At 43.8% G+C, this 17,409-nt stretch overlaps 1 protein-coding gene across 1 annotated transcript in view; it reads left to right on the top strand.

Annotated features, from left to right (window-relative positions):
* The window catches only part of FNDC1 (fibronectin type III domain containing 1), a 77,428-nt gene extending 65,082 nt beyond the window's left edge, over nucleotides 1-12,346 (top strand). The window contains exons 16-20 of the mRNA XM_056344288.1: nucleotides 2,701-2,780; nucleotides 5,496-5,525; nucleotides 7,750-7,911; nucleotides 8,956-9,078; nucleotides 10,549-12,346. Of these exons, the coding sequence (XP_056200263.1) occupies nucleotides 2,701-2,780; nucleotides 5,496-5,525; nucleotides 7,750-7,911; nucleotides 8,956-9,078; nucleotides 10,549-10,664 (511 nt within the window). The 3' untranslated portion in view covers nucleotides 10,665-12,346. The remainder of the gene's footprint in view (nucleotides 1-2,700; nucleotides 2,781-5,495; nucleotides 5,526-7,749; nucleotides 7,912-8,955; nucleotides 9,079-10,548) is intronic.
* Nucleotides 12,347-17,409: the final 5,063 nt, after the last annotated feature.

The following is a 17,409-nucleotide window of genomic DNA, read 5'->3' as shown; positions in this document are numbered from 1 at the left end:
TTTAAAGCATTATGGAAAAGATGTGGGCTGTAAAGATTTTTCTCCTGCTCTTCTGAAGTAGTTAGACCAAGTGCTGGGCTAAGTTAGTACAGCTTCGTACTGTGTTGTGGCTGTTTCAGGAGCCAGCATGAGGAATCGCTGCCCTGTGGTCAGGCTTGTGCCACTGGCCCCTGCCTTGATGCAGGTGAAGGTGCAAGTGGGTGACAGAGGTGTGGATGGATGCAGGTGTCCCATGAGAGCATTGGCAACTCAGGGGATTAAAGCAGTTCTCAGGCTGCCGTGCTCTGCTCAGGTGGCCAGAAGTAGAGGAGCATACGGGAGGCTTTTTGCCTCCCCTGTCCTCTTTCTCCACTCACGCTAAACACTCAGAAGCTGTGGTCAAGAGCAAGAGGATTGTGCTAGGCATGAGCAAAAAGCATAGCCTTGCTAAATTGCGCTACTTAATGTGGTTTCTTTTTGCCACAGTGTGTATCTTTTAAAAAAAGCTGTGAGTCATTTGTGAACGTTGTGTAGTCATTAATTACAGGCAGAATTGGCTGCAGAAAGCAGGAGTGAAGCTGGTTTCTGGTGTCAGCTGTGGGACACAGCAGGGACAGGGGACATGTTCCCCCTGCAGGGGTGGGAATGTGTCCCACAGAGGGTCTGACCATGCATGCAAGTGCTCCAGGTCTGGCACAGATAGGAGGTAAATCTCATGCCATGGATGAAGCCCAGAATATTTCGATTCCTGTAGTTTCCACATCGATCTCACCAAGAGGACCCGTCTGTAATTGTTTTGGAGTGAACAAGAAGATGTCCTGGCATGTACCCTGGAGATAACAGTCTTGCTTCACAGCAAAACCTCGTGTTCACATGACTGACACCCTCCTGCTGAAGAAATGGATGTTATTCGCATGCCTTTTCAGCCTTTTCATAGTGATTGGTTGGATTTCAAGGCAAAGCAGATCACTTTGCATGGAAAAAAGGCATTCCTTTTAATGAAAAAAGGTAGTCACCTTTGCCAAAGGGCTGGTTCGACCAGCCCCCCTCTGGTTTGTTGTAGTGAATAGCTTTGTATGTGCTTAGGTGTGCTTAGGCCAAAGAGGGTCCTTTCAGGAGCAACCTTCAGGATCTGCTCTGTGGCTAAGTCCTTGGGGAACAGATACATCTCATGGTACAGGACAGTGGACACAATAGAAATTGAGTGGCAGACTAAACCACAACAAAGTTCTTGCAACAGGATTGCATTGAATTTTCCTTCTGCCTGGTAGGCTGTAAAGCACGAGCATCTTATGTGACATTAAACCACGTTACGCACTTGCAACAACTTACGTTGCAAGGGCCACTGTCAGCTCTTGTGGACAGAGAGAAGACAGGGGAGTGAAGTTTTTAATGTGGATGGTGTCCACACTTGGTGCAAAAACTGCACCAGGTGACAATAGCTGCCAGGGACATCAGACCACCTTTGCTATGAACCACACTCTCTCAGCCCAGCATGAGCCATGCAAGCAGAGCAACACCGGCAAGTTTCTGTGCAGGATAGGGAGACTTTTGCCACCAAGAGAAGCCTGATGTTTTTAATGGGGCAGGCTCACTTTCACCAGCTGAGGAGCATCAGGCCTGCCACTCGGATGGGGCATGGCCGTGGGAGGTAATTCTGTGCCCAGTGCCAACCATCGCTGCAAGTAAGCGCTTGCTTTGTTATGTGAATTGTCTATGGAGATGTTGGATGATTTGGATGTTTTGGAGATATCTGCTTTTGGGATGAGAGGCTCAATCAGGATCTAAATTCTATGTTGATATTACAGAGGCGCAGTAATTGTTTTTTTTTATTAATTTCTTTACAAGAATGGAATTTAGCAAGCAGGCAAAAAAATCCAAAACAAACCTAAACTCAGGCACTTTAAAAATGCTGTGCTGGAAATTTTTACAGTAATCTTCCATTCTAATTGGTTTCTGCTGGACTGGATACAAAGATGAAAGGGAAAGAAGAAAACATTAATCTGGGGAAAAAATATGTCAGGGTAAGCATCAACTAGAAATCATTGTATTTGAAATGAACAAAATATGTGCTTACACATATTCTTCTCTAGGGGTGAGGATAATTTTGCTTCTGTCGAGCAAATAATGGAGTTCTAGTGGCAAGTCATGAGTCATGTGCTTCGAGTTAAGCTTGTGATTGAAATACTTTGGGGGAATCAATAAGGCTACATGCGAAGCTTTCTCATACTACTCAAGTACTGTGATATTAATGCTGCTAGAGGTCAAATGCTGCTAGAAAGGTCAAAAGCTTAGCTTCTGATCTCATATAAATCTGATCCGCTTTTAGTTTGCAGTTTACACCACTGCTTTCATAGGAGTTAACGTGGTTTAAAACAGTTTGTGAGATCAGAATTTAATTTCCTTGCAACTTTTTATTTTAGTCTATTGCTATTGGTTGTTTTATATAAAGTAGATGTAGTTGTGTGTGGTTTGTGGACAGGGATGATACAAATGAATGATCCAAAAATATGCATGGGAGCAATTGCAAAAAGAAGAAATTTATCTGTAACAGCCAGCTCATACCTGGCTCAGTATCCAACTCCATTTAACGCAAAGGACACCTGAACTCAGCGAAATTCTGCTGGTTTGGTTCTCACCTGGTCTTAGTATTATTTATAAATTAGTCATTGCATTGGAATCAATGTTTTAATCTTATTTTCCCCCTCTTTTTCTTTTCAGATATTATTTTAAAGTTCAAGCAAAGAATCCCTTTGGTTATGGACCTGTTAGCTCTTCAGTCTCGTTTATCACAGAATCTGGTATGCTTTGCTTTTTATTTTCATCTCAAAACTGAATTCCTAATAATAGATGTGGCAGGGCAATGACTGAAACCGGCACAGTAATAGTGGTGATTATCCTGAACTTGCTGCTTTGAGATTTCTTTTTTTATGGTTAATTATTTGTTTTCTGTAATGGTAGGAAAATAATATGCAATCCTAATGCCACTGTGAAAATATAAGTGACATTAAAGTGAGCTTCAGGGGAACAGGAAGTTGAATTTGAAGTACAAAAGACTATTAATGTTCAACAATACAGAAGCAATGGGAAGTTTAATGTCTTTGGTAGATTGACCAAACAGTTAGTAAATTAGCTTCGTAATTGTGAACAGCTGAACAGTTGGAAGCGGTTGTCTCTGGAACAAATATAGGAAACAATTGTTCCATCAGACGGGCAAAGTTCTCCGTTCCGTTTTTGACAAGGCATGCTGCTCTTTCATAGGGCTAATAGTGCATTCAAGAGCAACACCCTCTTCTAAAAATAGTATGTTAAATGAGCTATATTTACCCATGTCGTCGTCTTCTACTTCTTCTTCTTCTTCTTCTTGTTCCATTGAGCCAGAGGCCAATGACTCCACTGAATAATAAAGAACGAATTTTTCAGTCTTTACTTGAGCGAAGATTCGTTGTCTCTTGAAACTTTGCCCTTTTGATGACATGGGGTTTATGCAGTCTCTGCCTTTGCTCATTTGACTTCACCCTGTAGTGCTTGCTTCAGCAGCTCTGTTAAGAACCATGGAAATAAGTCTTCACAGAAGGGAGACAAAAATGCAAGATAAGTAAATGGTCCTGCATAACATACTCAGATTTTTTCTAAAGAAGTAAGAAGCTCAAGTATAAATCCAAGCATAATATTTAACATTGGACAAATATGGCAGTGTGCCCAGGTGGCCAAGAATGCCAACAGCATCCTGGCCTGTATCCAAACCAGCGTGGCCAGCAGGACGAGGGCAGTGATCGCCCCCCTGTACCCGGCACCGGTGAGGCCGCACCTGGAACCCTGTGTTCAGGTTTGGGCCCCTCACTGCAAGGCAGACACTGAGGTGCTGGAGCGTGTCCAGAGATGGGCAACGGAGCTGGGGAAGGGTCTGGAGCACAAGTCTGATGGGGAGCGGCTGAGGGAGCTGGGGGTGTTTAGCCTGGAGAAAAGGAGGCTCAGGGGGCACCTTCTTGCTTTCTGCAACTACCTGAAAGGACGTTGTAGCGCAGTGGGTGTCGGTCTTTTCTCCCAAGTAACAAGCAACAGGACAAGAGGAAATGGCCTCAAGTTGTGCCAGGGGAGATTCAGATTGGATACTAGGAAAAACTTCTTCACCCGAAGAGTTGTCAATCATTGGAACAGGCTGCCCAGGGAAGTGGTTGACTTTACATTCCTGAAGCTATTTAAAAAAACGTGTAGAAGTGGCACTTAGGGACGTAGTTTAGTGGTGGACCTGGCAGGCCTGGGTTAACGGTTGGACTCGGTGATCTTCAAGTTTTTTTCCAACCTAAACTATTCTGTGATTCTACGCTGTATCTCGCAGGGAGTTTTGCTGATCAGCTGTCTCCCAGTATATGGCCCTGAATACCTACTTTTCCCATCCAAAATCAGCTGCCTTGTGAACTCTGTATTACAGGTTACATCCACCAAATTTAGAGTTTTATTTTCAGCACAGATCTTTTGTTTGTCATGTGATCAGAGGTGACCTTCCAGCTACCAGAAGTACAAAAGCGGTTACTAAATCTGAAGCCAGATTGTATAGTTACAGTGATGGAATAGGTTAGAAAAGATAAAAATTACCAGTTCAGAGCGTTCTAGTGCAACTGAAAGGTTTGAGCTTATGTCAATAAAGAATGCTATTGTAGGATCAAGCAGCTTATTGAAAATGTTCAATCTTACCCCTGGTAACTCACTGAAGAGAACAGAAAACGGTTGTTCTTTTTCATCAAACTATAAAACTCCCTGGAAGTTTTCTTTCCCATTGGTAGACAAGCACCATGCTTTGTTGTCCCGTTATTTTGTGTACAATAAGGACTAGCTAAGAGATGAGAGGAACTGCAGTGTAATGAACACAGACAAACTAATGCATTAGATCATGTTGTTCTGTTATCCTTACTCCACACATATTTCATCCTTCTGAATTAAAAAAGAGAGTATTTCATACAAGAAGAAGCTCCTGAGGTAGTGGGCAGTGCTCCTTGTGCTGCCCAGGGTACTCCTGCAAAAGTTCTGCCACTATGACAAAAATCTCACATATTTATGAATAGCATTAAATAACTGTGCTAAGCATGGTGGATGTCTGAGACCGAGATTTGCATACAAGAGCTAGGCTATGTTTCCTTTTGGAAGGTAGGCCTGCAGGTATAACTTACACTATATATTCGGAAGTGTACGGTCAAACTATCCTCCTACTCTGAAAACCTTCTGAGAAAAGGAAATCTGTTTAAAAGCTCGCTTTGAACTATGGTACTAATCTCAGCAGAGTTTTACAGTATCAGAATACAATCCTGTGGCAAGCTTCATCAACTGAGAAAAACAGTGAGATAATAAACACTCATTAGCTCAGCAAATTGATGAGACGTGTAAATCCCGTGTTCATAATGTAACTAAAGGCAGTTACTCTGCAACTGGCATTCTCGAGTGACACTGTATGTTTCATATGCTAAAACAAGGTTTGGAACAAAATACTAAGTTTTTTATTTATTTCATTCTTCTAGACAATCCACTCCTCATTGTCAGACCACCTGGTAAGTCTTATTCTGCTGTTCCTTTTGTGAATTGCATAAAACCTGGGCAAAACAGTTACAATATAGATGTTAGAAGCATTGTAACATGCAGTTTGAATTAACAGTTCTAAGCAGGAACAGGTAGTATAATTAATTGTGATAATGCAAAAAACATTTTCTGTCTTAGGACTCCTTATTCTGGTCTTTCAAAATATATCTTGTAGAGATATGTTAGAAGAAGCACTTGATTTTGGCCCATCTTTTGCTTGGTACAACAGCTTTAATTGCTGAGTAGTAAGCACTATATATTGCTTCTCTGTGTCCTTCAGTTGCCTGAGCATTGCTTGAACAGTGGGATCAGGCTTTCCTGTCTCCAGCTCATCTGTATTGATGATCGCCTTTATAAATACTAAAAAAAATCAACGACTTGTTATTGACCTGAATGATATGCCATGAAGCTGTTGAGCTTGCTTTGCATTTCCAAATTTGCAATAAACCAGTTCAGCCCCTAACCAGAAGAGCTGATTTCCTGGTGCTGGGACCAACCTTGCTGACATGTACATTGGTAGGGCAACCCCAGGCAGTACGTGCTCTTGAAAGAGATGCAGGAAAAAAGACCTCATGGTTATTACTCTCTGTCAGCTTTCCTAAGCAGTTCAAATCATTGGTTCTGGGGCTTTTTGACTACATGGTTCATGAAAACAGCGTCCAGTATGTCCCTCCCTTCTGTGTTTATTATGCTTGTTAGTCTTTTTTTCCATGTCCCTTCAGATGTCTCTGGTGATGCAGGTACTGCAGAGCACACTGTGTCTCTGGCAGTCACTGTGGGAGGCCTCTCAGGGTGGTGGCCTTCCCATGTCCCCGGTCACCTTCAGGTTTTCTGCTGTCAGTTATTTTGTGGGTCTGTTCATGGAAAGGAGGTGTTGGAAGGTGATAGCTTTTGCGCTTGTAGTTTCTGCTTTGAATGGACAAAAAGAAACTATTTTTGTGTGGCTGCAGTAGCAGCGATAGGATAGACCAAGGAGAGGTGGCAGAGCTCTGGGAACTTGTGGAAATGAAAAGCTTCTGAACATCCAGCATGTCCTCTTACAGGACATGCTAAGTTTTTCCTTCAGGACTTTTGGAGGTGGGCAAAAGTGATGGACAAAAGCAGACTATGCACAGCAGTAAAACTGCATTCAAGACATAGGTGGTTTATTGTTTTATTCTAAAGAGAAAACAATGGCCAAAATCCTGCAATCCTTTCACCATGTGACTAAATTGAGTAAAGTCAGCCTGCTTACATTTGTGTCCATACTGGTGGAGTTTTGAGGAGTGCTGCTAAGTGACTGCTTCTCATGTGCAAGTGTTTGTAGGATTTGGTCCATGTCCCTAGTGAGAGGAAGGAAAAAAGACTAACAGAAAAAACTTTCAATCTTGTTTGTAAACCACCTCAAAAGAGCGCAGTAAAAACAGGGCTTTGTGCTGTAGCTAGAGAGGAAAACACCAGTTACCACACTGGAAGCTTTTTGCGTGATTCTGTGTGCATTACTACAACAGCAATTTCAAGAGGAATTATATTGTCCTGGTTAGTATAAAGCAAACATTTAGGTTAGCCAGTAGGAACATTTAGTCTTTTGCAATACAATTAAACAGTTTCCTCTGCGGTAGTGCTCTGGATGGAGTTCCCCAGGAAAGGTCTCAATTGGAAACTCTGTCTGGTTTGATGTGATGTGGGAAAAGAGAACAGAAAAGTACATTTCTTATTTGATCTTTTTAACCAAATAGCAAGGATAGACTTCACTTCACGTTACAGGCTGTTAGTCACCACAGAATTCTTAACATCTATTCTTTAGCAAAAGAGTTAAGTATTGTGCTTAGTGTTAAAATGCAAGTGATGGTATTTAGGTGGTGTCACTGTCAGACTTAAGATCAGGCTCTGTTGAGAAAAGAAACTGAGTCACTAGTTAGAGAAGATGTCTTACTAAAACCAGTGAGATTGTTTACTTAAAACTGGGGTTCAGTACATGAAATCATAATTTTACAGTTATTGTCTACTGCCTAGAAGGGATTTAATCAAGTCCCTTGGTTTTTAATTTTTATTTTGTATTTGTGCTTGAATTAGTATTTCCAGGTGTCAAAAAGTCAGGCATTAATCTGCTGCAGCACATCTTTTAAAACATATTTTCAGATGTTAACCTTAGCAAAACTCTAGACTGAAATGCTGAAGTCTGTCCTTAATGTTGATTTATTTTTTTCCTTCAAGGTGGTGAGCCTATCTGGATCCCATTCACTTTTAAATACGACCCCACCTATTCAGACTGCAGTGGCAAGCAGTATGTGAAACGGACTTGGTACCGCAAGTTTGTAGGAGTGGTTCTCTGCAACTCCTTAAGGTACAAGATTTACCTCAGTGATGACTTGAAAGGTAGGCATCAAGATTCATTTCCTGATATATGATTATTTGTGATCTCCATCTTCTTTCTTTCTTCACCTCATCTGTGGAAGAATTGTGTGACAGCTATCTGGGAGTCCTCTCGAGAAAGTCTGATGTGATAGCTGAACTGCCCTGCTTTTGTGTTATGCTCACACCCTGGACATTAGCTTTCAAGCAGAACTCTTTAGACAGAGAACAGGAGGAAGTTTCCCTTGAAAAGCCTGTGTGTGCTTTGTACTGTGATAACAGAGTGCTGCTCCCCACACGTCTCTGTGGGAAGTCCTACGCTTGCTCCAAGGGTTGGTGAGCCCCAGCTATGCATGGTCAGACAGAGCAATACACCCTAGGGATCCCTAGGGTGGGCTGAAGTGGGGAACAGTGAAGGGAAGGCTGGTATTACAGCAGCTGGGTGAGCACTACTCCTAAGAGTTAACAGCAGCTCATATATAGATGTATTTGCTGAGAGATAGTGAACAAAATTTTCCATATTGTTGATCTGTGGTACTGGGATTATCTCAATGGCTTTTCAGATTATGCTGATTTGTTAATTCTTATTGCAGTGCATTGGTATAGTTTAAAGATAGTGTTTGAATATGCAATAAGAAACAAACAAGGACTGACCTTCTCTGTTGGAGAAGGAGAGCTCCACAGTTTTTAGTTTTCATTTGAGACTGCAATCAAACCAATGGTATTGACAATCAGAGCATTTCTTACTTTCTCATGACATATTGAAATGACTGGTGTAGTTGGAAGTCCTTCCGCCTGTCACCTGCGGTGCAGTGCCCATGGACTTGCAAAATGGGGATTTTTGTTTACGGAGCTGTAACCCATTTCTGTTTTCCATAATTTGTCCTTCCATACTGCCAAGGTAGCATTCTCCCTCTTTCCAGCCACAGTTTGTTAATTGGTAATAAACACTGTGTTTGTCAATGTAAGATTTCTTCTGCTTTCTCCCACATCTATTTTCTTGGTGGTAAAGTGCGTCCCAAACAAAAGTAATACTGAGTCACATAATCTGTCTGTATCACTTTTCAGACACCTTCTACAGCATTGGGGATAGCTGGGGAAGGGGCGAGGACCACTGTCAGTTTGTGGATTCACACCTGGATGGAAGAACAGGACCTCAGTCGTACATTGAAGCCCTGCCCACTATCCGAGGTACGGCAGGGTACGGCAGTGGGGGAGCGGGATGCTGGCCAGGTGCCTGTCAACCCAGCTGTAGGATTAAGGGGTAGGGAGCGGAGCGCAGACTGGGGCTCTTTGTCCCAGCGGCTGGCAGCTCTCTGAGGTGTCTGGCTGATGCAGTAGGCAATGAGGTGATGTGGTACTCAGGCCTAGCTGAACAGGTTATGAAAGTCCCAGAAGGGCTTGTGGGTGTTGATAGAGAGAAGAAGACAGAATGAAAGAGAGGGGCATATAATACAAATAATTTACAGGAACAAAATGCAAAAAACAGAAAGAAAAAAATTGTATAGGTTTATGAAACCTTTCTCTTAATTATAAGACCTGCCTCATTGAATCAAGGTGCAAAAACTCTTCCACATGCCGCAAAGGTCCAGCTACATCTTTGCACATATGGCTTTTGCGGACAGTTTCTGACCAGTTCATTCAATGAAAAACACATAGGAGTATGTCTAGTGATGTAAGGTCGGACTGCAGGACTTTTATTCTGGCCTGGTCAATATCTCACTGAGTAAAAATTTTCACCTTGAAGGAGTTCCTTTGAGTAAACTCCTCAGCTCACATAAGCCAAGAGGGGGACGGCTTGCTTCGCAAAATGAACCCAATCATGAAAGTCAGCCAATCTTTTCAATAAGTCTATTGATTTAAATAATTCAGTTAGCTTTAAAGGTTTCTAGGTCAAATTATTTGTTGATATTCATTTCATGGTGGCGTTACCAGGAAGAAACTGAAATAGTCACTAATATTTATACATCACTGGGAAGCACTGCATTTCACAGTTCAAAAGAGGGATGATTAATCCAGATGTGTATTACTAGGTCTAGGAGACAGAGATAGAGAGCACACAGAAATTGTATTCTTGGCATAAGACGTGAGCGTTTCAGATATTCCAATGCACGAGCTATGCAGAGAAGAATGCTGCACCTCTCCTAATGCTTTAAGCAGTCACATTCTTTCTGCAGATGAAGAAAAAGGGGGAGAAAGGCTTAACTCCATATTTACTGCATGAAATGATACCTTTTTGTTTTGTGCAAAGCTGTTTTTTGTTGATAGTCTCTTGAGCCCTATAATACAATTTTTGCTCCGGAGTCATCTGTATATTTAAACTGACGTGCAAACTTCATAAACACAGCTGAAATATACCCACCTTTTGGAGGGAAATGCAGAAGTGCTCTGGCAGACCACAACATTACAGAATAGTTCAAGAGATTTTGAACAGTAAACCCAAGGAAAACTATAAGAAATATAAAGAACCAGTAGTAAATCATTCAGGAAAGATCTAGGCCAAATACCATGGCTAGCAAATACCCTTTTGAAAGAACTCCCTACCAGACAGCTTCTAAATTTTCATTTGGGCTGTGGGATTGACTCTTGCTGCATCTGTTACTTTTGTTAAATTACTAGGTCTTTGTTTTGAAATGCAAACGGGTGTTTTTCTCCCAACAGGATATTACCGCCAGTACCGTCAGGAGCCTGTATCATTTGGGCGCATTGGATACACAACACCCTACTACTACGTGGGCTGGTATGAGTGCGGCGTGCCCATCCCAGGGAAATGGTAGCAGTCTGCTTTCCTGTCTTAGGCAGACCATGCTTTTCAAATGATTCCTACCAGAGGACTGTGAGCAACTGATTTGGAAAAGAAAATAAAAAATAAAAAATGAGGCAAACCAGTGGAAACCAGCTGCTCAAGAAACCCTCATGAAGCCAAACATGGTTCCTTTACCAGCCTAGATCTGTGGTGCTGCTTGATTTCTGCTTGGAAGCAGGGACAGGGTATAAGTTTGGTGTCCTACCTTCCTCCTCTGGGTCCTTAAGGCACAGAGAGGCAGTTGCAGTGTGTACAACCTGTGAAAACTAGAACTGTTACTAGCCATGAAAATTTGGAAGTTTCTTATATCTTGCAGGAATGACCTAAGCATGCTGTGCTTGCTTAATGGGATACTAAACTGCCCTTTGCTGCCTGCCGGGGCTCCCCTATGCAATTGTGCTGTGTAACTGGCCGCCCACCAAAGGCAATATACTCTCCTGAAGACTTCCCCTGTGGGTTCACCCACTGCTGGACTAATCACCAGGTCACAGTGTAAATTCACTTTGAGATATCTATATCTATATCTATATAAATACAGTACTGTACATCTGCAGAAGTACTGCTTAGGGATGCTGAGATTTTCTTGTTCACTAGATAAATATGTTTGGAATTTTTATGTAAAAGGTGCTGTTAATTCTTTGAGATATTGCTATGCACAATATATTAACCAAGGAAAGAGCTGTATTCTTCTTGTGAGTACTGTTGGTCTAACATTTGAATTGTTGATCAAAGACCTGTGTCCCACTTCCTTGACAGCCTTTGGACTGGACGTTCAATGGGAATTTTCCCCTCTATCCATGTTAGAGTGGCACTGTGAAGTCCAGCAAAAACACATATTCAGCAGTTTATCAGCATCAGTTAAACTTTCTATCCTTTACTAGTTAAAAGTTTTAGTGGAGCTTTTCTTCAATCCATTACATCTTATTTGGTATGTTATTTATTCCTTGTCAGTATCTTTCACTTCACTGTGTGGAGGCATGGGATAAGTAACTTGCAAATTAGAAACTGCTTTTAACTTATTTTCCCTCCAAAAAGAAACCCAAGCCACCAATGCAAGAGTCAGCTAGTAGGAAACTCATTTGACTTTGATCCGTCCTGAAGACAAATCGGGATACACTTCCTCTAAAATACTACCGAAATGTCTTCTATCCAGACCAGAAAGCAAAAGCTGACATGGGTGAAAGGTATGATGATAATTTTTAGCAACCTTTTTTGGAAGCTTACGATAACATAGGATTTTAGTAGTCCTTCTGGGCAATCTAGCGTTAATGTTTACTTAGTAATTTTCATGGTCTTACTGTTTCATGGCAACATCTCAACAGCCTTTGCGCCTGTTAGTAAGACTCCCCCATTCTGACGGCCTGGAAGAGTAGCAGTATACCTGGGGGACAGATCCAGTCTCTGCTCCATCCTCTCACTCTCATTCCAGCTCACGTGTAGTACAGGTCTAATACCTTTTCAGTTGCTTCCTGTAGTTATTGTTAATTGTCTGGGGACAAAAAAGGAACTAAAGTGATTAAAAGAGCATTTTATTTTTCATGGTAATTTGGTTTTTAACATTTTAATTGTTCTCACATACTTTTGCTTCAGTACAGTGCCAAATATATGGTCTCGAAGTATAACTTTTTTCCCTAATAAACCTATGATACATGGTGCCATTTCTATTTCATCCTTTCTGGTCATCTGTGTCAAGTAAATTGACAAAGTGATTAATTGCTAGCTTTCAAAAAGTCTTCCTTGGGAAAGGAGCAGGTATCGACTTTTTCTAAGGGTTTGGAAGTATGTGAGTGTGTTGTTCCCTTTTGAAGGTGGTTAGCAGGTAGTGTGGAATTAACAAGGGCAAATCATGCCTGACCAGCCTGATCACATTCTTTGTTGAGATGGATGGCTCTGTACACCAGGGGAGAAAAGTGGATATCATTGACTTTGCCTTGCGTTAAGTCTCTTGGTGTGTTCTCCCACTAGTGAAACCAGTAGCGAAACTGGTGGGATATGGCTTGGATGGCTGGACTTGAAGGTGGATGCAAAATCAGCTGTGTCGTGAGGCTCAAATGGTTGTGATCAAAAACAGTGCAAAGTCCAAATGACAGCTGGTTACAAGCCACCCCAGGGGCCAGTACTGGGGCCAATACTATCTAACGGCTTGGACGATGGGATTGAGTGCATGGATAGAGTGCACCATCAGCAAACTTGTGGCTGATACTAAATGGGGGCTGGGGAGTGGTTGATGTGCTGGAGGGCAGAGCTGCTCATCAGAGCATTATAGGCAGGAGAAATGAGCTGTCAGGAACCTCATGCAGTTCAGCAAAGGGGTGAGAAGTCCCACACATGGGATGGAATAGCCCCTTGCAGCAGTGCAGGCTGGGGTGACTGTCCAGAGAGCACCTTTGCATGAGAGGACTTGGAAATCCTTGTGAACAACAGATTGAATGTGAGCATTCCAGAGATCCATTCCAACCTAAATTATTCAGTGACTTTTTATGATTCTAGGGGAGGCATCCAACAATAAAATGGGGTTTTTTCTTTTACTGAATCAAAGACACGCCTTGGTCCAGAGCTCAGTATTTAACACATGTGAGTGGAACTTGTGCCACTGATGCTGTAAAGCAGGGCCTGGTTTCACCAGTCATGGTTTAGCCTACTGCTTAAAGATGGGTGTTCCTTCTCCACGGCCAATGCATTATGCATTTTCACGTTCAGACACCACAGGTGGGTTTTGATTTGTTCATCTGCAGAGACGTGGTTCCTTCGTTCCCTGCTGGAAATACCCTTGGGGTGGGACAGTGCCATTCAAGGATGTCACCATGGGTGAAGAGCGGAGGACATCGTTTTTTCTGCAGCCTCAGCTAGGGGGTGCTGGGGGCAGAGGTGGAGGGCACTGCACATTGTTCTCCTCCAGTGTAAATCTTCGCTGAGGCTAAACTGAGCCAGGGCAGAGTCAGCAGTAGGATACAACAGGGGAACACATGAAATACAATGGTGTGCAGTCTGTTCCCTTCGCTTGGGCTGGGCAAGTCCTCTGTGCTGTCTGAGGTGATCTGATTGACACATTTGCGTCCTTTGCCCCATGCGCAGGATAACACATTATCATGGTAATAGGTGGTTCATTGAAGAGATGATACTATTTTTGCTCTTTGTTTATCTAAGAGTGGTGGGATTAAAGAGGGAACTAAGGCCTTGTGGGTCAGGAAAGCTATTCCCATCGAGATCCTCTCTCCAAGGCCCTGGCAGTGCCCTGACCAATGGGCTACCCTCTCCTTTCCTTCCCCCTTTCCCTGCTGTCCCTACGACACAGTGGTCCTGCTGTGCCACCACAGGAGAAGCAGCGTGCCTGCTTGGAGGTAAACCCCATCTTCACTGAAATAGCTGTACAGCTTTGTGACTGTGCTGTGTACCAGGGGACATCATGTGGCTCTGCATGGTGCTAAAGGGAGAGGGACGGGTCTTTCCCCCTGTCAGCTCTCCTCCCATGCCCCCCTAGCTGGCAAAGCCACATCTTCATCTGGCAAGCCCCTGGTGCCAGCTTGGAGAATGCTGTGTCCGTTCAGACACTGAGGGGTGTTGCACCAACCCTCCTTTCTTGTTGGAGTGATCCTTGAGGGAATGGTATGGAGGAGAGGGCGGATCCCCACAGAGGGACAATCTGCACAGCTTGTGCCTGCATTGCTTCTGGTCCAAGCCTCTCCAGGGCGGAGGGATGCCAGGGTCCTGCCTGGTGGGGAATTGTACAGAGCTGAAAAAGAAAGGGAGAAAAACACAACAGGGGAAGGGGTGGGGAGGAAAAGACAGACGAAGAAGTCGCTTGAAGCATTGTCTGGCCCTGGTCAGTTCCAGATGCTAATCTCTGATCACTGTACCATATTTTTGTGAGAACTGGGATTTCTGCCTCAAAGGCAGCAGGAACAATTGCCAGCATGTGAGAAATGCCAAGGGCTCGCGGGGGCAGCCAAAGCCCAGCATGTGGACCCAGGATGCGAACAGAAGAGCTCTTTGGTGATGAAGGAAGCACTGGGTGTTGCTTGGAAAGATAATTGAAGGCCTTTGCGGGAGGTAACCCAACCCACTGAACAATGTGAAATGCTTCTTGTGGTTCCTCCCTACAAGAAGCTATATGGTTTCTGTCCCCAAAACCGATGTCCTTTTTTCTCACCAGGCAGATGTTATTCGTGTGAAGAGCTGCCTCCCTCCAGCAGAAGAGAATGAGGTAAATGCAGAAGGGAATGAGGTAAATGCTGCAGCAGCCCGGTTCTCCTTCCTAAGGCGAAGCTGACATCCACGATGTCTAAAAACTCCCACCCCTGGAGAGCAGCCAGTCTGCCTGAGGGCCCTTAGCTGGTTTTGAAAACAAAGCCATGCCTTGTACTGCTGCTCCTATTCTCATCATGCTTCTATGTCACATAAAGCAGGAAGCACTCCCGCAGGACTTGTGCCAATCACCCTGCCAGCTGCGCCACAAAGTCAGTGAAAAGTGTGGCCCTGGTGGGAATGAGCACCCAGAGCAGCGTAAGGCCAGAATCATAGCTGAGTGTGATAATCATGGTGTCAGCATTGGGAAGTTGTGTCAAAGGCAGCAGCCTGGGGGCCGGATCCTGGGGTGCTAACAGCTGCCGTAACTCCTCAGTGCCAGTTGTGTCACCCAGCTCCAAACGCAACCTGACCAGCAGAAGAAGAGCTGGGGGAACCTCCACATGGCAGGTGCCGAGGAAGCGCATACCTGCAGCAATGAAGGTCAGCCACAGACTGAGCTGCATCAGGAAGGGCACAGTCAGTGGGCTCAGTGACGTACTTCGCACTTCATCGCAGGTGAGCCTGCACGTGGAGTGCTATTGGCAAGTACAAGGCAAGCTGGAGTGGATCAAGGAGAGGGTGACCACAGTGGTTAGGAGACTGGTGCACAGGATGTACAAGGACTCGAGCGCTCAGTTTCTTCAGCCTCGGGGAGGGAAGGCTTGGCTTGCAGTGGTGGATCTGACTGATACCTTCAACAACCTAATGGGATTGTAAAGAAGACAGAACCACACTTTTCTGAGACACCCACAGTGAAAAGATGAAGGGCAATGGACACAAAGTGCCACACAGGAAATTCCAATGAAATATCAAGAAAACGTTTTTATCATGGGGGTGATCAAGCACAGGGACAGCAGCCCAGAGAGGTGTGGAAAACTTCATCCCTGAAAGCGCTCATAACTGGCCTGGGGAGGGACACGAGCACCCTGATCTAGCTTTGATGTGGGCCTTGCTTTGAGCAGTGTGTTGGACCTGACTTCCAAAGGTTGTTCCAACCTGAAGAAGCATACAAGTCTGTGAGTAACATCAATCACTGCATCATGCAGCCAGACAAAACCAGAACCAAAATTTCACAGAAGCAAAATGCAAACTCCAGGAAATTTTCACAGTGGATTTATTTATTTATTTGACAAAAATGATCATAGATGCACAGAATGGCTGAGATGGGAAGGGACCTCTGAGGATCACCTAGTCCAATCCTCTCTGCTGAAAACAGGGTCAGCTACAGCAGGTTACTCAGGACCATGTCCTCTCGTGTTTTAAATACCTCCCAGGATGGAAACTCCACAGTCTTTCTGGCAACCTGGGCCAGTGTTTAACCACCATACCACAATAATTTTTTTCTCTTTTGTTTAGATGAGATTTCCTGTATTTCAGTTTGTGCCCATTGACTTCTGTCCTGTCACTGGACACCAAGAGCCTAGTTCCATCTTCTTTACTCCCTGCATCAGAGATAAGATCCCTTTTCAGTCTTCTCTTCTTCAGGCTGAAAAGTCCCAGCTCTATCAGCCTTTCCTTATATTAGAGATGTTTCAGCCCATCATCTTTGTGACCCTTACTGGACTTTTTCCATTATGTACATATCTCTCTTGTACTGGAGAGCCCAGAACTGAACACAGAGTACACTAGCTGTGGCCTCACTGGTGCTGAATACAGCTGAAGGATCAACTTTTTGGAAATAAACACCTTCATTTTAAAAAAATGCCTCTTTTCTTCTTTTTTTCTTTTCCCTAAATGGAAGTTTCAAGCTGGCGCTCAGATAAAAGCATGACCCTTTGTGAGGAAGTGAGGGAGGCTGTGAGGGCAAGCGAGAGAAGGAGTGTAGTCTCCTCGACTCCCATGAAGAATTTCTGACCTTGGTTTCTTCTTGTGAGTAGTTCCTGCACATGCTTTCCAAATGTGACTTGTGCAGCTCACAGCTGCATCTGAGGATCAAGTCACACATGAACGTTGGCGATACCCTCATGTTTATGCAAAAAGCCTCTAGATGGCAGGAGATGCTGTTTGGCCAGGCCTTGCAGCAGGCCCCTACAGCAGGGGATGAGTGACAGGAGTGCAGATGACATGTACATTCAGCGTTGCACACACATAGCAAGAAAATTGTTTTAATGAGAGCACAGTTTTTGTTCAGGAGCAGCAAACTCCATTCCCAGGTCTCAGAGAGAATCTCTAGGAAGGAGTCCGTCCTTCACAAGGCAAAACTTGCCATCTGTTATGTCTAAAGCTTTGGAAGGTTATAAGTAGATACAGACAGAGTGCAAATACACAATGTGCTTCTGCTGCGCTTTCTCAGGAGATACTTTTCCTAAAATTAAGGCACTGTGATTTTCCTGAGAGTACTGTGGGCAGCAAGAACCAGTTTTATCTCACAGTAGGAGTATTTTTACATTTACATTTTACAGACTATTTCCAGGAGGCTTTCAGACTCC

Source organism: Falco biarmicus, chromosome 6 (assembly GCF_023638135.1).
Source record: "Falco biarmicus isolate bFalBia1 chromosome 6, bFalBia1.pri, whole genome shotgun sequence".
Classification (NCBI taxonomy): domain Eukaryota; kingdom Metazoa; phylum Chordata; class Aves; order Falconiformes; family Falconidae; genus Falco; species Falco biarmicus.
Note: the sequence above shows the minus strand (reverse complement) of the source record. Positions and strands in the feature narration are given on the sequence as shown.